Raw genomic sequence first — 20,302 nt, forward strand, 5'->3', positions numbered from 1 at the left:
GAGTGTGAGAGGCCCTGGTGTGTGACCCGGAGTGTGTGACCCCTGAGTGTATGAACTCTGAGTGTATGAACCCTGAGAGAGGTCCAGAGTGAACTCCGTTGTTGACTTGGGCACAGCAAACTAGAGACTCTGAGGCTCAGCTCCAAGCCGTTTCCCACGTGGCACAGGCTCCAGGGAAGCCTTTCTCAGGAGTCCATGAGTGCTTCTGAACGCTTGACCAGTGTGTAAAGTCCAGCGGCAACCACAGCATTCCCCCTCCTACATGATTACGGCCTGAGACTGCACATCCTCTTCCTGTTCCGTATGTAATAAACACACAGGTTCTGGGTTACACAGGTTTAGAACCCCCCCACCCCCACCCCCACCCCCACCCTCACCCCCGGGTTCTGGCTTTACTGTCTGTGTGTCTGGCCTTTCTCCCTTCCCTTGCCCATTTCCAAAGTTCCAGGACCCAAGCTACTGGGGATGCTGCATTCCAGAACAATATGGCGCTGCTGGTAATGAGCCTCAGGCTCGCCATCCCTGAGAGGAGTACTAGGAACAAGCACTGGATGTCTGCCTCACCAGATGCTCTTTAGGAATTCAAAGAATGGCTCTGTATGTGGCTGAAGAGTTCTCTATTCTGTCACTCTGTGACGAAGCAGGACCGCAGGACCCCCATCCCTTAAAGTTCCTCACCCACGCCTGCCGATGTGTGGTGTGTGGATTCTCAAAGAACATGGGCTTTGCGCATGAGGTCAGGCCCCAAGGCACCATGGGAGGTAAGGGGCAGATGGAGACGGAATTGCCTAGATTGTACTTTGTTACCAACAGAAGTACGGCTAAACCCAGTGGATTTCTGCGAATCTGGTTAGGAGGGGCCTCTGTATTAGTCAGGACGAAAGTGATTTTTATCAAAGCCAGAGTATACTCAGCTTATCTGGAGTCAACATCAAAGACAGCATGTGCACTCCTGGGGCTGAATGAACTGGGGTCTGCTCATAAAGATCCACATTCCAGTCTGATGGCTGTGCGTGCACAGTATGCTGGGAGAGGTGGAGTGGGAGGGGCAGATTACTTGGTGACAGTCAGGGAAGTTGTGACTCAAGATGGCTTTGGTCAGGCCAGGCAGGACCCTATAGTCTCCTCATGAAGCTCTTTCCTCCTGTGCTGTTACAGGAATCTAGAGGTCTACTACAATAGGAGCTTCTCCTAACCCCATGCTTCTCGACCTTGCCAGTGCTGCAACCCTTTAATACAGTTCCTCAGGCTGTGGTGACCTCCAGCCATAAAATTAATTTTCATTGCTATTTCATAACTGTCATTTTGCTACTGTTATGAGTTGTAATGTAAATGTCTGGTATGCAGGGAGAGCTGGCGGGCTGACCAACTCACTTACAACCCAGGTCCAGATAAAGGGCTGGACCACCCCAACATCTACCTCGTGAACTGCTAGAGTTCATGAAGGGGCCGGTACCCCAGAACCAAAGCGGACCTTGATGTCACAGGTCAACAACAGGATATCGGGGCAAAGCCCCGGTGAAGATCCAGTATTGATAGTGAAGCAAGCCAGAGGCCTCGAAACAAATCAGTGACTTGTTGGAATGAACATTTGTGAGTAAGTGAACAAAACACTGTAGCTTCCATGGTGCAATTTTCTTTTTTTGGTTTCCTTTTGGGGGGAGGTGGCAAGGGCAGCGGTTAGATACAGAGGGAAGGAGAAATGAGCGGGATTGGGGTGCATGGTGTGAAATTCACAGTAAAGTTTTAAAAATGTTTACGTAGACATTTAAAAAAAACTTATTAAAAACAAAACAAAGAAAACCGAACACAACACCCAGATGCTCAGGGATGTGCCCAAAGCTGCAGGTGACAACTACAGGCACACTCACTAGATAGGACCCTCCTTCCCAACCCGGAACAGGAAGCCTGCAGCCTGGTAGCTAGATGGCTGCCTCAGCCACACTCCTGTCCTGAGTCTTTTCACAGCTCCAGTGCTTCTGGACATCCACGGCTGGCCTGGATGTTTAAGAGTTGAAATGAGGGTTGGAGAGATGGCTCAGTGGTTAAGAGCACCGACTGCTCTTCCTGAGGTCCTGAGTTCAAATCCCAGCAACCACATGGTGGCTCACAACCATCTGTAATGGGATCTGATGCCCTCTTCTGGTGTGTCTGAAGACAGCTACAGTGTAGTTGAATATAACAAATAAATCTTTTTTTTTTTTTTTTTTTTTTTAAGAGTTGAAATGAGGCACAACCAGCCATCTCTGTCCCTTGGATCAAAAGATTCAAGAGTCTTCAACTAACTTTGCTCCTGTTTCACAGATGAGATGGTTCAGGGCCAGCCCTGACTGTAAGACAAGAGAGACTGGCTCACTTAAACTCTTAGAGTAGAATGAATGCTTCAGACAAAAACCCGTGTTTGTCTTTTTTTTTTTTCCCCTCCCTCCCACATTTTTGTTACATATCCCGAGGGCTGGAGATAAGCTCAGCAGCGAACCCTTGCTGCTCTTGAAGAGGACCCCGTTCTTCCCCCAGCATCCACAGGGTGGCTCACAACCCTCAGTAACTCTAGTCACAGGGTGTGGAATGCCCTCTTCCGGCCTCTGTGAGAATTAGCTGTGCTTGTGGTATAGACATCTGTGCGAGCAAAACACTATTGGAATGAACTTTTTTTTTTTTATTCTTACAATTGTGGTCAATGAGTCTCTCCATAATTCTCTAAGATGTGCAGGCTGTGAGGGTTGCCCTTGCTCTTCAGCTTCAGCCAGAGACAGATCTGGAGACCTGCCACTGCCATGGGGACTCCTAGTAGATCTGGGACTGATTTCTGTACCTCCCAGACTGACCGATCAGACCCACCCACCCCTATTCTGCAATGAATGTAGACCTGATTTCTGACTGAAGAAACAGGAAGCTGAAAATGCAGGAGCGGTGCAGGATATTAGGTTGGGAGAGGAAAACCTTAAAAGTTAAACTTTTAGCTGGGTGTTGTGCCTCAGACCTGTAAAGTCTGGAGGTAAAGGCAGGAAAACTGTATCAATCCCAGCTCCATATCGAGGCCAGCCTGGCTCTGTGAGGCCAGTCTCAAAACAAGCGAATTTACCGTGCTGAGTGACTAAGGTTGCTCTGAAATAAATGTTAAGGCATTAGTGATTTTACAACAGGGGGTCTTAAGAGGCATTTTAAAGGGGTTGGGGATTTAGCTCAGTGGTAGGGCGCTTGCCTAGCAAGCGCAAGGCCCTGGGTTCGGTCCCCAGCTCCGAAAAAAAGAAAAAAAAGAGGCATTTTAAAGAACAATGCCCAGGAAAGGCAGCGTTCGGAGAATGGTTTCTTTACAGTCATTACTATTGAGATAATAGTGCACAGAACACATACACAACATCCAGATGTTCACAGGCATGCACAAGGCTGCAGGTAACTAACATAACCCTCAACAACCAGGCTTCTTTCCAACCCAGAAGAGGCAGCCTGAGCTCAGTAGCAAGCGCTAGGTATCACTGGTCTCACTAGGCAGCCCTGAGTAGGTCTAAAATTCTGTATATAGATTAGGGGGACTTTCAATGAAAAGATCCACATTCCTCTGCTTCTGAGTGCTGTGATTAGAGGCATGCACTGCCACACCTGACTCCTACACTTTATCTTAAGGCTCTTTCTTCCTTTCTTTCTTCCTTTCTTTCTTCCTTTCTTTCTTCCTTTCTTTCCTTTCTTTCTCTCTCTCTCTCTCTCTCTCTCTCTCTCTCTCTCTCTCTCTCTCTCTCTGTGTGTGTGTGTGTACTTAGCATTGCAGGCAGACTTAGAGGAACCCAGTAGGTGTCCTCAGTCAAGCTGCCTTGTTGAGAGACCTCTCACAAAAACTGAAGCTAGGCTGGACCAGGGCTTGATGGGTGTTAGCATTCTAGGCTCCACCCCTAGTTACCTGGCAACAGCCCAGTATGTTCCGCCCCACAGGGATCCTCCTGCCTCTCCTTCCCACACAGTACTGGGTTTAAAGGTTTCCAGTCACACCTAGCTTCTATTTTTATATGGCCAGGCTGGACAGCACATGCCTTTAAGGAGGCAGAGTTCAAGGCCAACCTGGTCTGCATGGCTATTTTGCCTGCACTTCTGTCTGTCTGTGTACCATAACTGGTGCTTGTGGAGCCAGGACAGGACATCTATCTCCTGGAACCAGAGTTACGGATGCTTATGAGCTGTCATGTGGATGCTGGGAATTGAACTCAGGACCTCTGGAAGAGCAGCAAATGAGTGCTTTTACCCACTGAGCCATCCTCCAGTCTCCCACACCTGTTTGTTTTTTCCCTTTTTAATGTAGGTGCTAGGAAGTCAAATTTGTTGCTTGGGCAACAAGTATTTTAACCCACTGAACCATCTTCCTATGAGTCCTGCCCACACACTAGTGGCCAAAGGACTTGGAATTTTATTAGAGCTACGGCTTTGCAAGCAGAATGGACTTTGCCAAACACAGATGCCCACTTTCTTCATGGGCTCTAGTATGCAAGACAGAAATGAGAGCAAGGGGTCCTTATCGTTTTTTAGCAAGTTGAAGTTTAGTCATTTGACAAAGAACTACACCCAGCTCAGTTGGCAACAAAAGGACAGTGCTGTCCAGTGTCTGTCCTGGTGCTTGCTCCAGGGCATCGGTGCGTTTTCCTCAGCAATTTTCTTTTCAATTAGACGATAAGTCTTCAAGGTGCAAAAAATGCTTACCAGCCTGTATGGTTCTAATGGTACTGAGTTTATTCATGTATATAAACACACCTTTCCTCATCTTGCTCCCACTGTGTCCCTCATTCCTGCTGACACCAGCCATTTATTATGTCCCCGACACCTACCTACTCAAACCACCCCTGTCCCGGGGCTTATCTGCAGCTAGGATTTGTACCCAGCACAGAACTCAGCTGTTCTTAATGCACAGAAACCCGATGATCCTGTGCTGGAAATACTTTTCATTAGCTTCTGGGAAATTGTTAAACATTAAACACACACAGAAAATGTTCTTGAGCATAATACCGAAGGGCCACAGTGGTAAAGACAGCCACATTCTGCAGTTCTTAGCGTAATAACACAGCTCTGTAAACTGAGAACAATATTTAAGACCATGAGAGCACATGGACTGATACGCGACAGACAATGCCATTCTCCAAAAGTACACATTTAATGAGGCTTTGTACTTTAAATGGGCCAGGAAAAAGATCCTAAACCAGGCACATTTCCTTCCCCCTTAATTGGGTCTCAGTATGTAATTCAGGCTGCCCTGGAAGTCTGTGTGGTCTTCATGGCCAAGGGACTTTAGGCCCACTCAGCTGCCCAAATCCCAGGGTATAGGAGTGTCTCTCTTGCCAGCCTGTTTCCTGATTACTCAAAGAGGTTTTGTTTTGGCAGTGCTGGGGATACAACCCAGGCTTTTTTATTTGGTTAAAAAAAACCCTAAAAACTATCACTACAAAAACAAAACAAAACAAAAACAAAACAAAAAAACCCTAATATATTAAAAGCTACTTCTTTCTGTGAAAGAGAAAATTTGAAATTAAATTTGTTGTCACAAGATGAATCTTTGTCTTAAGCTGTTTTCTCACAGAAAGTGTATGTTTAGAAAACGTTATTATTCCAAGTGATCCGACTCTTCTGAGGTTATCAATGGCGAAACGTCAAGATACTTGAAGGCAGACACACACTTTTGCAATTAAATACCCAGCGCTCTATTGGCTGGAGTCCCCCGTATTCTGTCTGCATCTCAATTAAACATATTCTCAATTCCTCTAACCCTCCCACAACTAGCTAGGTATTAGCTAGTTTTCTACTTCTCTTTCATGTCTCTATTTTTCACCAAGTTTGTGCCCAGAATTTGGATAGCTTTTGCTAATTCAGTCCAGTTCCCAACGACATACAATGTGCCCCACCCACTGCTTTGGTGGACAGAAGGAGCATTGGGAGGGAGGGAGAGGCCGTATCAGGGATCCCTAAAATGAAATGATTGAGCAAGCTGGGGAGGCAGTTACAGGGACAAGAAGGGACCTGCGTGAGGGTGCAAGGCAGGCACCCACCTACCAACACTGTTCTTCCCGCCAGGAAACACTCACTCTCGCGCAGGCAGACTGCACTGTGGAGCTGGCTCTGGGCTCAAGCCAGCCCCACCCTGCCCCGTCTAAGAGGGAAGGGCGGCTTCTAGCAGTTTTCTACTGAAAAGGTGACACTTTCAGAGTCGTAGCTTGTTTTATGATCATGTCCATGACAGCTTGCTTTCTATAAATATTTCAGTTCTAGGCTGAAATAATAAAGAAGCTAGAGGCTAGACGTAGTGGTAGAGTTAAAAGCCAGTTTGGTCTGTGTAGGGAATTCCAGACCAGTCAGGGCGACACAGTGAGATCCAGTCTCAAAACAAGTATGACCACTACCCTGTCTGAAGGACGAAGAACTTCCCGATGGGAAGGCATGGGTGAGGCAGCGGTAGTTTGGCGTGCCCTTCCCCGGGAGGTCACGGACACCGACTGCCACAGCACAGCTGCAGCACTGGAGCGTCCACGTCATTCCAGGGGAACTGAGCTTTCCTGTACTTGAGCATTTCCTTGACGGTGCTGGGGTTTGAGGCCAGGGTCTCATGCGTGTGAGGCAAACACTCGACCACTGAGTGTCAGCTCCAGGTTCATAAAGCCTTTAAAGATAAGCCTGAACCATTTTGGTTTAAAAAAAAAATTAAATCTATAAAAGGTACTAAAAACTCATTATCTGTGAAGAAAATACTTCTTGTACATCAATGACTGAATTCTGCAGGGAGCTTTTCCACGCACTGCTGTTTCTCCTTCTTTTGGTGCCATTTTCTCTTCTCTGTCAAAGCTCAGGGCCGCTGGACCAGCTTACTCTTACTGCCTTCCTGTTCGCTGAGTTTAAAGTGGGTATAGGCGAGGATACCAAACAGTGTGCATAGGATGCCGAGCCCTTGGTTTACCGACAGTGGATCTTTAAATAAGATGTAGCCTCCACACAGGGTGATGCAGAACTTGAAATGTCCGAACATGTTGTAGCTGAGGTGTTCAGGTAAGGAAACAAAGGAGCAGCGAGCTGGACGTTAGGGTCACACAGGCACGCACAACCCTGCACACACACAGCAGCAGCTGCTCCCTGTGGCTGGGAAGAACTTCATACAACTCGGACTCAATGGCTCCCATGCACTTAGAGAATGGACACTTTGGTACGTGCTGGGTAGATCATACTCTCTTAAGGCACAGTTTCAGCAACTGACTGATGCGAAAATGGTGGCACTGCATTACAAATGTGTGTGTACATGTGAGAGTGACGCCATGGAGGCCAGAAGAGACTGCTGAATTCCCCGGGGTTGGAATTATACTCAGGTATGGCCATCCGAAGTGGGTGTTTGTAAGAGCAGGGTGACTGCTGAGCCGTCTCCCTAGCCCAACGCCGTACTTATTTTGTGCTGGACCTAAACTATGTATGCACACTCCAGAGACAAGAGACGGCCTCAAGTGTTCCTGGTGACCTCCAAAGAGGCAGTACAGGGGGAGAAAGGTGTGCAGAGCAAGGTTCAGAGGAAGCGCTTTGCAGATGAGTGTGTGGTTATACTACAGAATGGCATTCTTAATAAACTGTCAGCGGCAATGAGTTGAGGCGTGCCAGGTGGCAGGGAGCTGATGTGATGCGAACTTCCGGTATGCCTGAGATTAGGTGGGCGAGGGAGAGAGGGGCCGAGGGAGCAGCACTGCGCCAGCTGCTGTTAGGTGCTGTTAGGTGCTCTTCCATGAGCACCCTGCCCCCCTCCACTGCGTCCTCTGCGCACATGCACACACAGAGGGGCACAAGTGTGGAGGTCAGAAGACCACTTATGGACCCACCGTGTGGGCCCCAGGGACGGAACTCAGGTCAGGCTTGGTGGAAGGCACACACTTGCTGAGTCATCCTACCAGAGTAACAACAATGGCCAGATGACAGAGTTCAGTCTCTGGGAGCCCAAACGAAAGGGAACTTATTTAACTCCAAAGTTCAGGCTGTTATCTAATATACTACCAGCAATTCATTACTGGGCTAAAGTGTTTTCCCAAGTCACTGTTAATATCAAAAAATAAATCAAATCTCTCTCTCTCTCTCACACACACACACCCTCAGAAATTATTCTCTTGCCATGTTACAGATAATCATTTTTTATATCTAAACTAAAATTATTTTACTCTTCAGATGCATGTTAACAAACCTATGCGTTCTCCCTAGGAACAACTTAGAAGCAGCTACCACTCTGTACCTCAGATTCTCTGCCTCCGCCTATGAACGGGAGGATGATCTTGTGTCTACCTTGTACAGTTGATGTGGATCAAGAAGCAATACCTGCGAAGATTCTAGAATACAGCACGCACCGTCATGCTAATCGTAAGCTACAGGGTCTAACAAGCACCCGTGTGTGGCAGGACCAACCAGCCCTGCAGATGTCATTGCCTCTAATTTCTTAACTGCTTTCCTCTCACTCTCTTTGCAGTGATGGGGACAATGAGCTGACTGAGCCCAACCTTAGGTCCCCGAGTTCCAAAGTGACCTCCCATAACATACTCAGCTTCACAGGAATCAAGGCCCCGGGCGGAGGCCTGGCTGTGCATGACTTTTGTGCACAGGCTCGTTCCTTGGCTTTTATATCTGGGGATGGTGATGCAGGCTTGTGACCCCGGCTCCTGGGAGGATGGAGCAGGAGGACTGGAAGTCAAGGTCATCCTCAGCTACACAGTAAATGAGACCAGCGCAGGGCATAGGAGAGTTCCAGGAAACAAATACGCACCAGAGAGACCCACTCAGCAGCAGCCCTCTAGACAGCCCAGCGCGCCTGCTTGCTGCCTCTTTTCTTTCGCTGGCTTGATGCAGTGGAGTTGGTATCTGAGATCCAGGGGATGTTCCCAGGGATGGTTATCATAATGCAGTCACCACAGTGAGATACTTACTCCTTATCTCAGCTATCTGCTCACAGAAGAAAGGCAAGCAGCAGTGGGGAGGGGTGCTTAGCCCCAAAGACAACAGGTGGAGTGGGGAGTGTGGCTTTTTGCATAATAAAGAGCTGGGGCAGAAAGACCCAGGCAGGAGACTCAGGGTCACTGAAGGAAGGCACAAAGGAGATAGGACAGAGCTGAGAAGCAGGTGGTGGCACTCTTCAGTGGCTCCTCTTAGGAACTACAACAGTGGCAGCTCCAGTTCTCCCTTCTCCAGTCAGGTGTTGCCACACCAGGAAGTGCTCTGGTCAGAACTGTCAGTGGCCTTGCCTCACTAGGTCTGGAAGCGCTAACTGCCAAGTTTCCTCAAACCTGACCATCCGGCACCACTGGACAGTGGTTACTCCTCCTCCTCACATGGACTTCTACCACTCTCCTCTCTATGAATTCTGAAGGTGCAGTTCCCTTGGGTCAGTCTTTTTCCTGACTTGTCTGCGGTAACCTCACCCCTCATCACAGCACTACAGTCACTCAAGACCACCTGTCACTGAGGACGACCTGTGCCCGGACCGTGCTACCTCAACTCTAACTGTACGTCAGGCTTCCTCCAAACTGGCCTACCTCCCTAGACAGCCTCAGCAACACATACAGGACCCGAGCTTATTGCTTCTCAGTCACTGTTCAGGAAACCTGTTGGAGCTACTGGGAAATGTGTTCCGAAGACATCTCTCTCTCTCTCTCTCTCTCTCTCTCTGTGTGTGTGTGTGTGTGTGTGTGTGTGTGTGTGTGTGTGTGTGTGTGTGTGTAAGGACATTGCATCCCCTAGAGCCGGGCTTACAAGAACTATGAGCAGCCTATGGTGAATGTTGAGAACTGAATTCAGCTTCTCTGGATGAACAGTAAGCTCCTAACTGCTGGGCCACTCTGCATCTTCACAAACCAGCACTTATACATTAGAAACTGCAGTGGCTGTCTGATGCCTTCCTTCTTTCCACCTTTTCTCGTCCAGTTTTCTCTCATGAGCAAGTCTGCAGACATTTTGACAGTATCCAGCACAAAATTCGTTCTGAGTCCTGGGTTTCTGAGAGAAATTATGATTGTTGTTACTTACTGATATTTGGCAAATAGACTATTTATACTTTTGACTCTCAGTATTTACTTGTCTATATCAGCACAGGTTTTCTTCCCGTTTTTATGAGATCTCAGTCTGTAGCCCAGGCTTCAAACACATGGAGATGTGAAATTACCTGTCGTTATATAAGAGGACAACACTGAAAGTGACTCAAACCTAAGCCTCCACTCCTCCATGCATTCAATAGCTATCACTTGGACCCACTATCAGTAAGTCATGGCGCTAAGTCAGTTTTGATAAAAGAAAAGTCTGTACTACTTAAGAAAATTCCTTTACAAAAAGCAAACTCATTTTCTCAGTTAATGGATTCTGCAGACACTGGAAAGACATTCTTAAATAGCTAAAAACAGGTCTGGAGCGATCAAAGTCTCAGCAGTTAAGACCACCAGCTGCTCTTCCAAAGGACCCAGGTTAGATTCCCAACACCCTTGTGACTCAGTCTTCTATAAACTCAGTTCCAGGGAATCTGATGGCTTCTCTGGTCTCCAAAGGCATCAGGCATGCACATGTGCACAGACATTCATGCAAAACTACGCCCATACTAATGAAATATAACAATAAATAAGTTAAAATAACCAGGCTACTTAGCAAAGGCCATGTACGAGTGTCTCAGATGAGAAACGAAGATCGTATATATGGAAAGGATACGTGACTGGTGATGTGTTCCCAATGATCCAGTAAATCGATAAGTTCACCATGAAAGCGATTACTCCAGACAGCAGCACCATAAGCTGCAAATAAACCACAAGAATCATTGTAACCAGGAACAAATAAGTCTCAATAGGAGTTTCTAAAAATGCACACTTCAGCCATCAAAAACATGATACATGCTGATAATTCCACCCCCCCCCCCCCCCCGACAGACACAGACACAAGTTTGAGGTCAGTGTGGCATACAGAGCTCCAGGCCAGTGAGAGACACGTAGTATGAGCATGTCTCAAAACATAAACAAACGAATGAACAAGTTTAGAAAATCAACTTGGAGCCAGGCAGTGGTGGTGCAGACCTTTAATCCCAGCATTTAGGAGGCAGAGACAGACGGATCTCTGAGTTTGAGGTCAGCCTGGTCTACAGAGTGAATTCCAGGACAGCCAGAGCTACAGAGAAAAAAGGAACTGTGCAACAAGCAGTGGGGAACTCTGCAGTGATGACCTGGCTTTAAGGTGGTGTTGGGTGCACATCTGTAATCCCAGCTCGTAGGAAGTACAGGCAGGAGGACCAAGATGCTTTGGCACTGAGTTTGAGGCCAGCCTGGCTATATGATATGCCATCTAAAACAACAAAAACCCCAAACCAAAACAGTGAACCAAAGGGCTAGGAGATGGGCAAGTAAGAGTGCTTCCTGTTCTTCTACAGGCCCAAGCTTACAACCACCTTGTAATTCCAGCTCCAGGGGATCTGAGACCACTGGCCTCCAAGGACCCAGAAACAGACACCAGACTGGAAAATAAATCTTTAAAAATCAAGCAAAGAAACCAGCAGACGGCAGGGCTTTTGGTTTTTTTTTGTTGTTGTTGTTTTTTTTCGGAGCTGGAGACCAAACCCAGGGCCTTGCACTTGCTAGGCAAGCGCTCTACCACTGAGCTAAATCCCCAACCCCAGACAGCAGGGCTTTCAATGTGAATTTCTAGGTTCACTTTTTTTCTTTTTTTTTTTTTTTTTTTTTTTGGTTCTTTTTTTTCGGAGCTGGGGACCGAACCCAGGGCCTTGCGCTTCCTAGGTAAGTGCTCTACCACTGAGCTAAATCCCCAGCCCCTCACTTTTTTTCTTATTCCCTTAAGAAAAGCTTTCTTTTTGTTCTTTCTTTCTTCTAGGTAGAGTTTCTCCTCTCTTGCTCATGCTGGCTTCAACCTCTTGGAGCCATGAACCCCTCTGGCCTCGGTTTTTGAATAGTGGAGACACAGGCACACATCACTGAGCTCAGCAGTAATGAGTTCCCATTAAAAGCAACACATGAACATTTTAGAACAGTCAGAAAACACGGGCAAGCAAACAGTCTGTGGAACAGCTACAATCCAAACCACCAAATCTGCTAATCCTAGGGCATGGATGCTTGCAGATTAATTTCTAATGAAATCATTCATGTTCACTCTTACTTAAACCAAAAATGTTTATTGGATAACTATAATACCAAGGCAGACTTTGTGAGGAATATTGTGTGTACAAAGCTCCTTCCCAGGGGCTGGGGATTTAGCTCAGTGGTTAGAGCGCTTACCTAGGAAGCGCAAGGCCCTGGGTTCGGTCCCCAGCTCCGAAAAAAAGAACCAAAAAAAAAAAAAAAAAAAAAAAAAAAATCAGCCAAAGCTCCTTCCCAGGTGTCCTGGTCTAGGCGACCCCTTCATTTCCACGCGCCTCAGTTCTCCATCTGGAAATAACCCTTGCCTTCCTTAGAGAGCAACCACGGGGATTAAATGTGAGAACAGACTTGAGGCTGTGCTCCCAAATCCACAAACTACACTAGGAAAGGAAAGATGACTGTACCAGTTCAATTAGATACCAGGACAATTAGAACTTACCAAAGCAGAAACTGACCAGGGACCAAATATTCCTCCCTCTGCAAACACTGGCTCAAAGCAGGGCACAGCCACCAGCAGCATGGCCGAAGACATGGGGGCCTGGTAGTAAAGCAGCTGCATGGAGTTCACCTGCAGTTCATGCTGCTTGGCTCCGACCCACTGACGACCGGGAGATAAAACAAGTCAGGTACAAAGAGAAGCATCCTTCGGTCAAAGCAACACAGGGTCAGCGTAGGGGAAGAGGACAAACCTCATGATTCTCTAAGATCTCAAAGGATGGGAGGCATGAGGGCCCTCGGATAAAGGAGCTCTGAACATGGAATGTGTTCATCTACTGACGCTTCTGTGCCTTAGAGAGGACAACAGTAGGTCCCTCCACTCTACTAAATAGCAGGAAGGTGCGGGAACCCATGTGTCAGGGACACCATGGAAACAAGGACGGAATGGAAATTTCCCTGACTCCCAGTGTGTGGCTTTAAAGGTATGCGGACCTCAGAGCCACTTTAAAAACCAATCGGGGCAGAAAACCTTTTTCTCTCCAGAGAACCTTTCTTTGGGTTTGGATTACCCATAAATACACCTGGGTACAATGGGGTAACTGAAAACCCTAGAATGCTGTCTCATTCAGTAAAAAACCTCAGAACTTTATATCCCACGTCCTTAAAAACACTTCACAAATGTGACTAGCGAGAGGCTCTGCCGAGTAGTCACCGACAGCTTCAATCAGGCTTGCCAGGAACAGCCTGGCTTTCGGGACAGCCTCCACAGGCCCATTTCTTAAACCTAGGATTCTGTAACCTACAGCAAGTCTACAGGAATTCACTAAGACCGAAATGCAAAACCAGGAAATGTGAGCCACACTCCTGCCAGCTTTCACTAGGAGTCTTCTGAGACTGTGAAGGACAAAGAACTGATTCTTCCCCAGACTGCTTACAGGAGTACGGCTGTGAGCAAAACCATGAAAGCTTCAGACAGTGCTGGCTCACCTTCTGCCTGTGGTAGCCCCCCTGACTGCCATACAACCATGCTTCTTCCCACACCTTATTTAAGCAGACCCACCCCAAGCCATATTGAAGTACCATCTGACTGACATCTTTTCCTATCTGCAGTCAGAGACAGCTCTGCCCTCTCTCTCCTTGAGCATTTTTAACAAATATTTCAGGTCCTGGGGATAGAACTTGGGGCCTTGTGCATGCTGGGCAGGTACCCCATCACCGACCTCCATCCCTGGTCTCATACCCCGAGTATCCCATAACATCTCAGCCAACACAGCTTCCTGCTTAGTCTGCAGGACCGTGCTTGAGATCAAGCTCCTCCTGACTATGAATGTGCTTCCCTTGTGCTGCCTCCATAGTACTGCTTTCCCCTAGGGACCCAGCTCCTTAACTCTGCCGGTTCCCAGTCAGTCGGGAACACCCCTGCCCCGGTTCTTCACCCTTCTTCTCTCATGTACCCTCCATCGCCGCTAGATTTTTCTTAAGTATGAATTATGATAAGGCCTCTTCCCAATCTAAATGTTCTCCTTTGCTGGCGTCTGCGGAATAAAGACACTTCCTCTGAGCGACAGCAAGACTGTCATCTGGCTTAGCCACTCAGTATGGCCTTCTCACAACACACCTATAGTCCAGCTTCACTAAACACATCAAGGGCTCCCTGATTTCGAACATATTAAAGGACAGGCCTCCAGACTTCACTGCTGAGCAAACTTCTGTGCCGCCCACTTAAATTAACTTCCCCTTTTGTCTAGCTTCCTCATTCCGCGTGCAGAACTGCCATCTCCTCCTCCGTGCTCCTCAGGACTCTCCTCAGCTTGGAGGGACACCACCTAGACTAGCGAGGGACGTGGGCGTCTGCACGAGTGCCTTGAAGGGTCGGGTTACAGCTGCTTTTCCTCACCCGTGAGTCCTCACAGGGAGCATAAAGGAAGCCTTGTCAATTTTTCCAGCCAAGAGCTAAAGATTCCTCTTTCACCTCATCTTACTGCTCCCAGTTGCAGAAAACAGAAAAACCTTAGAAACCCAGCTAGGATACAAGAGGCAGGATTAACTTTAAAAGGAATGTTTTGGTGGGTGTCCACCTGCTGTGACACAGGACCCTTGCCTGTTGGTCTTCAGTCTCTGTGATAAATTTCACTGCAAGCCTCGGGGATGTAAACTCTTTTGATTCTAAGCTTCAGCGATTTAGAAACACTCACGAACAAAAATGGCCACACACACACACCCCTCCCCAAACCACTGAGTGCTGAGAAATGATATTATGTATAAGGAGTAAAAGAAATTCTAATATTTGACAAGTAAATGAGGTGTGGTAACATGTGCCTATACTTTCTTAAAAAGTAAAAGGAGAGGGGTTGGGGATTTAGCTCAGTGGTAGAGCGCTTGCCTAGCAAGCGCAATGCCCTGGGTTTGGTCCCCAGCTCTGAAAAAAAAAAGAAAAAAAAAAAAAAAAGTAAAAGGAGAGGCTAGACATGGTGGCACATGCTCTTAAAGCTAACACTTGGAAGGCAGAAGGATCTCTCTGTGAGTTCAAGGCTAGTCTGGTCTACATAATGAGTTCCAGGCCAGTCAGAACAACATAGCCCTGTTTCAAGAAAAACAAAAACAAACCAAAAAAAAAAACAAAAAAAAAAAAAAAAACCAACAACGAAATAAATCCACAAAAGCAAAACAACTACAATAAAAAGTAAAAAGCAGATCAATGAGACAGCTCAGGGGAGAAAGGTCCCTGCTGCCAAACCTCGCACCCAAAGGTCAGGCCCAGAGACCCAGGTGTTAGGAAGAGAGAACAGGGGCTGGAGAGATGGCTCAGCGGTTAAAAGCACTGACTGCTCTTCCAGAGGTCCTGAGTTCAATTCTCAGCACCACATAGTGTCTCACAACCATTTGTAATGAGATCTGATGCCCTCTGGTGTGTCTGAAGACAGCTACAGTGTACTTATACATAATAAATAAATCTTAAAAAAAAAAAAAAAGAGAGAGAACAGACTCCGTCCCTGAAAGTTGCCTTCTGACCTCTCTGTGCACACAGTGACTGGCTTGTGCATGCACACATGTGTCCATGTGCGTATAAAATAAAGAGTAAAAAAAATAAAAGGTAAGGAGAGCTGGGCGGTATCTGAGTGGTGGCTACTTGGCTATGCAAGGTCTTCAGTTCAACTCTAGGATTGCAACAGCCACAGAAGGCTAAGAAAACGTGGTTGTTGTTTAAGTCGTTAGCTAGCTGGGTGAGGTTTAGCTCAGTATACAGTGCCTGCTTAGAATGCTAGGAGGTTGTGGGTCCGATCTTCAGCCCTCCAACCCCCACCCACCTCACCCAAAGTAGAGTAACAATGTTTCTGGGACAAGAAGACCAGCGAACAGTAAGGTGTTAGTACTGAGCTAACATTCCTAACTAGAACGCCTTCCTTTCTCACCAGTGGATATTTATGAAGCAGAGGTAACATTGGTTACCTGTTGATTCCTCATGCGGGTACACCCAGCATTTCTAGACTGAGGTTTCCAGCATAGAGAGAATACTGTTTCATTGCTCTCTACACCCTGCTATTTCTCCTCAGTACACAGGGCACAAAAAACAGCTTGTTGGCAACTTATGGTAATAAAGTGAATCCGTGAAAAAAAAAAAGTAACTGAATACTGGCTACAGGCAAGGCACTGTGCTTGCACAAGAAGTTAAAAACCTAGAAAATACTCTACTAACATTGACAAATTATCAGAAGCCAATAAGCAAGTTGTAACACCAACACTTCTGAGTTTAAAATATGCACATCACATCTGAATTTTGGAAGTGTGTGTGTTTCATCCGGGTGACTTTAGAATCAGTAAATGACAAGTGAGACCAATGAACTTAGGAAGCAAAACCTTACTGTTCATTTTGTAAAGACTTCCAAGAAGAAAATCCCAAACCCAGGTCTGCCATGAACTACGGGTATCATGCACTTACAAACGGACACTTGGTGAACATCGCACACCCGAGCTTCTGTCTCCTCTGTTCTCTTCACTTTATCAGTTACGCTTTCTTCCCATGTCTATTGCCTCTATACTGCATTTTCTAAACCTTGGGTTACAGCTTCAAAATTTACGAAATCTGATAAAAAGGCACATAAAGGAAAAAAGTTACCAACCACTTGATAAAGGGATGTGACTACCACACCAAGAGCGGCAAACACCATTCCAAGGGAATGAAACTTCACATCGTAATAAGAATTTAGGATTACACCTACAGTAATAGGAATCTGCAAAGAAAAAGAGACAAATGCTGTGAGATTGAATTCAAGAATGATGTCTTACCACACTATCGAAACACACCATGGGACCGGGAGAGGGAGGGGGCATGCGCGGGCGCGCGGGGGGGGGGGGGGGTGTCGGGAACGGGACACTGAATTGTATGTTTTCTTTGGGGAAAATTGCCAACCCTCTACAGACATTCACATATAACTCAACATTTGGAAGAAAATAACGAATCCACAAATTGTGATGTTTAAGGAATCACGACACAGGTAAGTAAATGGACCCCCAAACCAGTACTTAACACATGAACATAAACATGGAAGGAGGAAAGCATTTAAGACCTGAAATAATAAAAACTAGTAAGTGCTAATGTTATTTTAACGAATCTCCTTTTATTTAAACACAAGGCACCCCAGCAGTATGCCGCTGAAGGCATATTCAGAGATATTTTATGCTAAACCACTTCATGTTTATCACATATGGTTCGAATTCCGAAGGGTAGGACTCCTTTTTCCTTTCCAGGTTGAGCTTTCGCAGATATCCTGGCACACTGAACTGTTCCATCTAAGGCGGCTCCCCCTCATCAATCGCAGCTCTTAAAGATATCCTTCGGGAACACACCCTTTTACTAAGAACCGGCGGAGTGTCAAGATGGCTCCTTCCACCCCTCCCCAAATAAGCTAGCTACTTATAGAGCCTGCCTCTTGTGCGGAGTAAAGAATGGGAATGGGTTTCCGGCGCGCCAGACTATAAGCAAGGTGCATTCAATTTTCCCGGGGAGAAAGACAACCAGGCTAAGGGATGCGCTCGCGCAGCTGCAGCTACTCACCAGCGTGAGCTGTATTCTGATGGAGAATCGTTTCTGGTACCAGAAGGTCTGGATGGCTATGATCACCGGCGTCGTCATGGCCTTGGCCAGCTGATAGGTGCCTATGGTGTTGTTCTGCAGAGAAAGGTTGGTGAAGACCACAAAGCCACAGAAGCTGAGGGCCAGGAGGAGGAGCTTGGAGAGCGGCAGACTCTTGGGGGCAAAGATGTCCAGTTTCTGGCAGACGTACAAGCCCAGCCAGGTGACCACGAAGTGCACGAGGGTCAGGCTCATGTTGGGGAAGCCGTGGTGTACATAGATCCATTTGTTGAGGAACACGATGCAGATGGACACCAGCAGGTTGAACAGGAGCCCGGCGGCGATGCGCCCGTTGCCCCGGACCCGGTCGGCCAGCGATGCCATAACGCCCGACGGCTGCGGGGCAGCGCCCTCGGCGGAGCCCGGGCTGTCCAGCCTCCCCACGGGGCTCCCGGCTGCTCTCCGGCTACCCCGGCTCTCCGCCGCTGCGCGCCCGCAGCCTCCCGCCTCACAGTCCGGCCGGAGACAGGCATGCGCCAGCCGGGTCCAAGCCTGCAGCGCCGCGAGGTAAGAGGCCGCCGCCCTCGGAGCCAGTCCACGGCTGCTCCTCCCAGCCACGCCTCCGCGCGACCACGTAACCCCGCCCGTACTTCCGCCGCGCAGGCGCGCTGGGTGTCCCGCCCGGTTGCTTAACTGAGCTGGGAGGGGTCCTTTGGCCTCCCGGTGTGGCCATCTCCCAGCTAACTGGGCAGCATAGATTCCCCTCCAGTTTTACACTCCACGGTGCTGAGCTCTTTTAATCCTCTGCAGAGGGGGAAAGCATTACTTACGGAAAACATTTTAAAATGTCTTTAAAAGTCTAAACACGTAAGAGTGGATGGACAATTGCGGTATACTGTAGATTTAAACATATTTTGGCATATTTGCCTCGAAAAACCACAGAACTTTTTACCCACGAATTTTTTTTAAAAACCTAAGTACATTTTCCTGTATGACCAAGATATTAATTGCACTCCTAAGAAGCTCATTATAGGGGTTGGGGATTTAGCTCAGTGGTAGAGCGCTTGCCTAGCAATCGCAAGGCCCTGGGCTCAGTCCCCAGCTCCGAAACAAAACAAAACAAAACAAAACAAGAAGCTCATTATAGTAGCAAGTATGTAGTTCGGTTTCAAACTTATGGAGTTGGAGGGGACTTCTAAGTTTTGTATTATTATTTGGAAGTGAAAATTTATATTTTGTTTTGTTTTTCCAGACTGGGAACTCATTCTGTGGACCAGGATAGACTCGAACTCAGTATTCACACTGTTACAATATGAGAGGGACTTTTCTCATCTGCAAATGTCAAATACCTTTTGTCTTTCCACACCTATTGAAAACATGGACCCTGCTTTACTATTTACAGGGACCAAATAGAGCAGACTTGGAACTCTCTACAGAGCTAAGGATGACACTGAACAGATTCTCCTGCTCCCACCTGTCAAAGTGTCACATGCCTTGCAACTGGCCTTTTTATTTTGGACACTGTTTCACAGGTTTTTATGATCTATTTGCTTGAGTGTCCGTCCATTTTCTCCGGCGTGCCTGTTATTTCTAATCGGCACTGAAGGAAGCTCCTTGCTTCAGAGGCTCTGTAGATTCTTTGATGACTTTTCCAGTTAATTTTTCTATTAAGAAATTACTCTTTAAAAAAATCACATGTGTATGGATTCCCGTGAGGAGGTCAGAGGATAACTCGCAGGAGTCAGTTCTCTCCTTCCACTGTATGGACTGAATTCATGCTGGGAGCGAGCACCTTTACCAGATGAGTCATGTCAGCTGCCTTCCTCTTTTTTGAATTGTATTTTCTTAGAGAATTGCCCATTTACTTAAATGCCTTGTCTTAGTTGGTGAGGAAAGGGTTTAGTTGGCTTACACTTCCACACTGCTGTTCATCAGTGAAGGAAGTCAGGACAGGAACTCAAACAGGACAGGAACCTGGAGGCAGGAGCTGATGCAGAGGCCATGGAGGGGGTGCTGCTCACTGGCTTGCTCCTCATGGCTTGCTCAGCCTGCTTTCTTATAGAACCCAGGACCACCAGCCCAGGGATGGCACCACCCACAATGGGCTGGTCCCTCCCCCACCAATCACTTATTAAGAAAATGCCTTAAGGCGAATTTCATGGAGACATGTTCTCAGCTGAGGCTCCCCCTTTCAGAGAACTCTGGTTTGTGTGTCCAGTTGTCATAAGAACAGCAGTACCTTCCAACCATTCATCCATTTCATCTATTGTTACTTGAATTTATTTTAAACATTAGTTTTTCAATTTCCTTTGTTGCTTGTGCTGGCTGGTTTTATGTCTACTTGACACAAGCAGGAGCCCATTTGGGAAGAGAGAACCTCAATTAAGAAAATGCTGTCATCAAGTCAGCCAGAAGATAAGCCTGTGGTACATGTTTTTAGTTGATGATTCGTGTGGGAGGGCTCAGCTTCCTGGGAAGTATCATCCTTGGGTTGATGGTTCTGGGTTAGATAAAACAGGCTGACCAAACCATAGAAAGCAAGTAACTGCCAGTAAGCAGTTACTAGAGGGCCTCTGCTTCAGTTCCAGCCCTGAGTTGCCTCGGTGATGGACTGTTAACTAAACATGTAAGGTAAAATAAGCCCTTGGCTCCCCAAGTTTCTAACACAGTAGAAACT

At 47.1% G+C, this 20,302-nt stretch overlaps 1 protein-coding gene and 1 long non-coding RNA gene across 2 annotated transcripts; one reads left to right on the forward strand and one right to left on the reverse strand.

The window, feature by feature from the left end:
• Nucleotides 1-353: 353 nt before the first annotated feature.
• LOC108351461 (uncharacterized) lies at nt 354-10,056 on the forward strand. Its single transcript, XR_015625346.1, has 3 exons — nt 354-761; nt 8,203-8,358; nt 8,465-10,056. It is a non-coding gene; the product is annotated as an uncharacterized LOC108351461 (long non-coding RNA).
• On the reverse strand, nt 5,119-18,184 carry Slc35e3 (solute carrier family 35, member E3). The gene is made up of 5 exons (NM_001134687.1): nt 17,608-18,184; nt 16,673-16,783; nt 12,553-12,711; nt 10,684-10,766; nt 5,119-7,004 (listed from the first exon to the last, which is right to left on the reverse strand). The coding sequence occupies exons 1-5, from the start codon at nt 18,007-18,009 to the stop codon at nt 6,818-6,820; spliced, it is 942 nt and encodes a 313-aa protein (NP_001128159.1). The 5' UTR covers nt 18,010-18,184; the 3' UTR covers nt 5,119-6,817.
• Nucleotides 18,185-20,302: the final 2,118 nt, after the last annotated feature.

This window comes from Rattus norvegicus, chromosome 7, assembly GCF_021556685.1.
Source record: "Rattus norvegicus strain SHRSP/BbbUtx chromosome 7, alternate assembly SHRSP_T2T, whole genome shotgun sequence".
In the NCBI taxonomy this organism is placed as follows: Eukaryota; Metazoa; Chordata; class Mammalia; order Rodentia; family Muridae; genus Rattus; species Rattus norvegicus.

What these genes read in the sequence shown, in the direction of transcription:
- Slc35e3 (NM_001134687.1), bottom strand. Translation starts at nt 18,009, where the DNA reads ATGGCATCGCTGGCCGACCGGGTCCGGGGCAACGGGCGCATCGCCGCC. An exon ending in TCAGAATACAGCTCACGCTG is followed by an intron (nt 16,784 to 17,607) that starts GTGAGTAGCTGC and finishes TTTTCTTTGCAG; the next exon opens with ATTCCTATTACTGTAGGTGT. An exon ending in GGGAACACATCACCAGTCAC is followed by an intron (nt 7,005 to 10,683) that starts GTATCCTTTCCA and finishes TGAACACCTCAG; the next exon opens with CTACAACATGTTCGGACATT.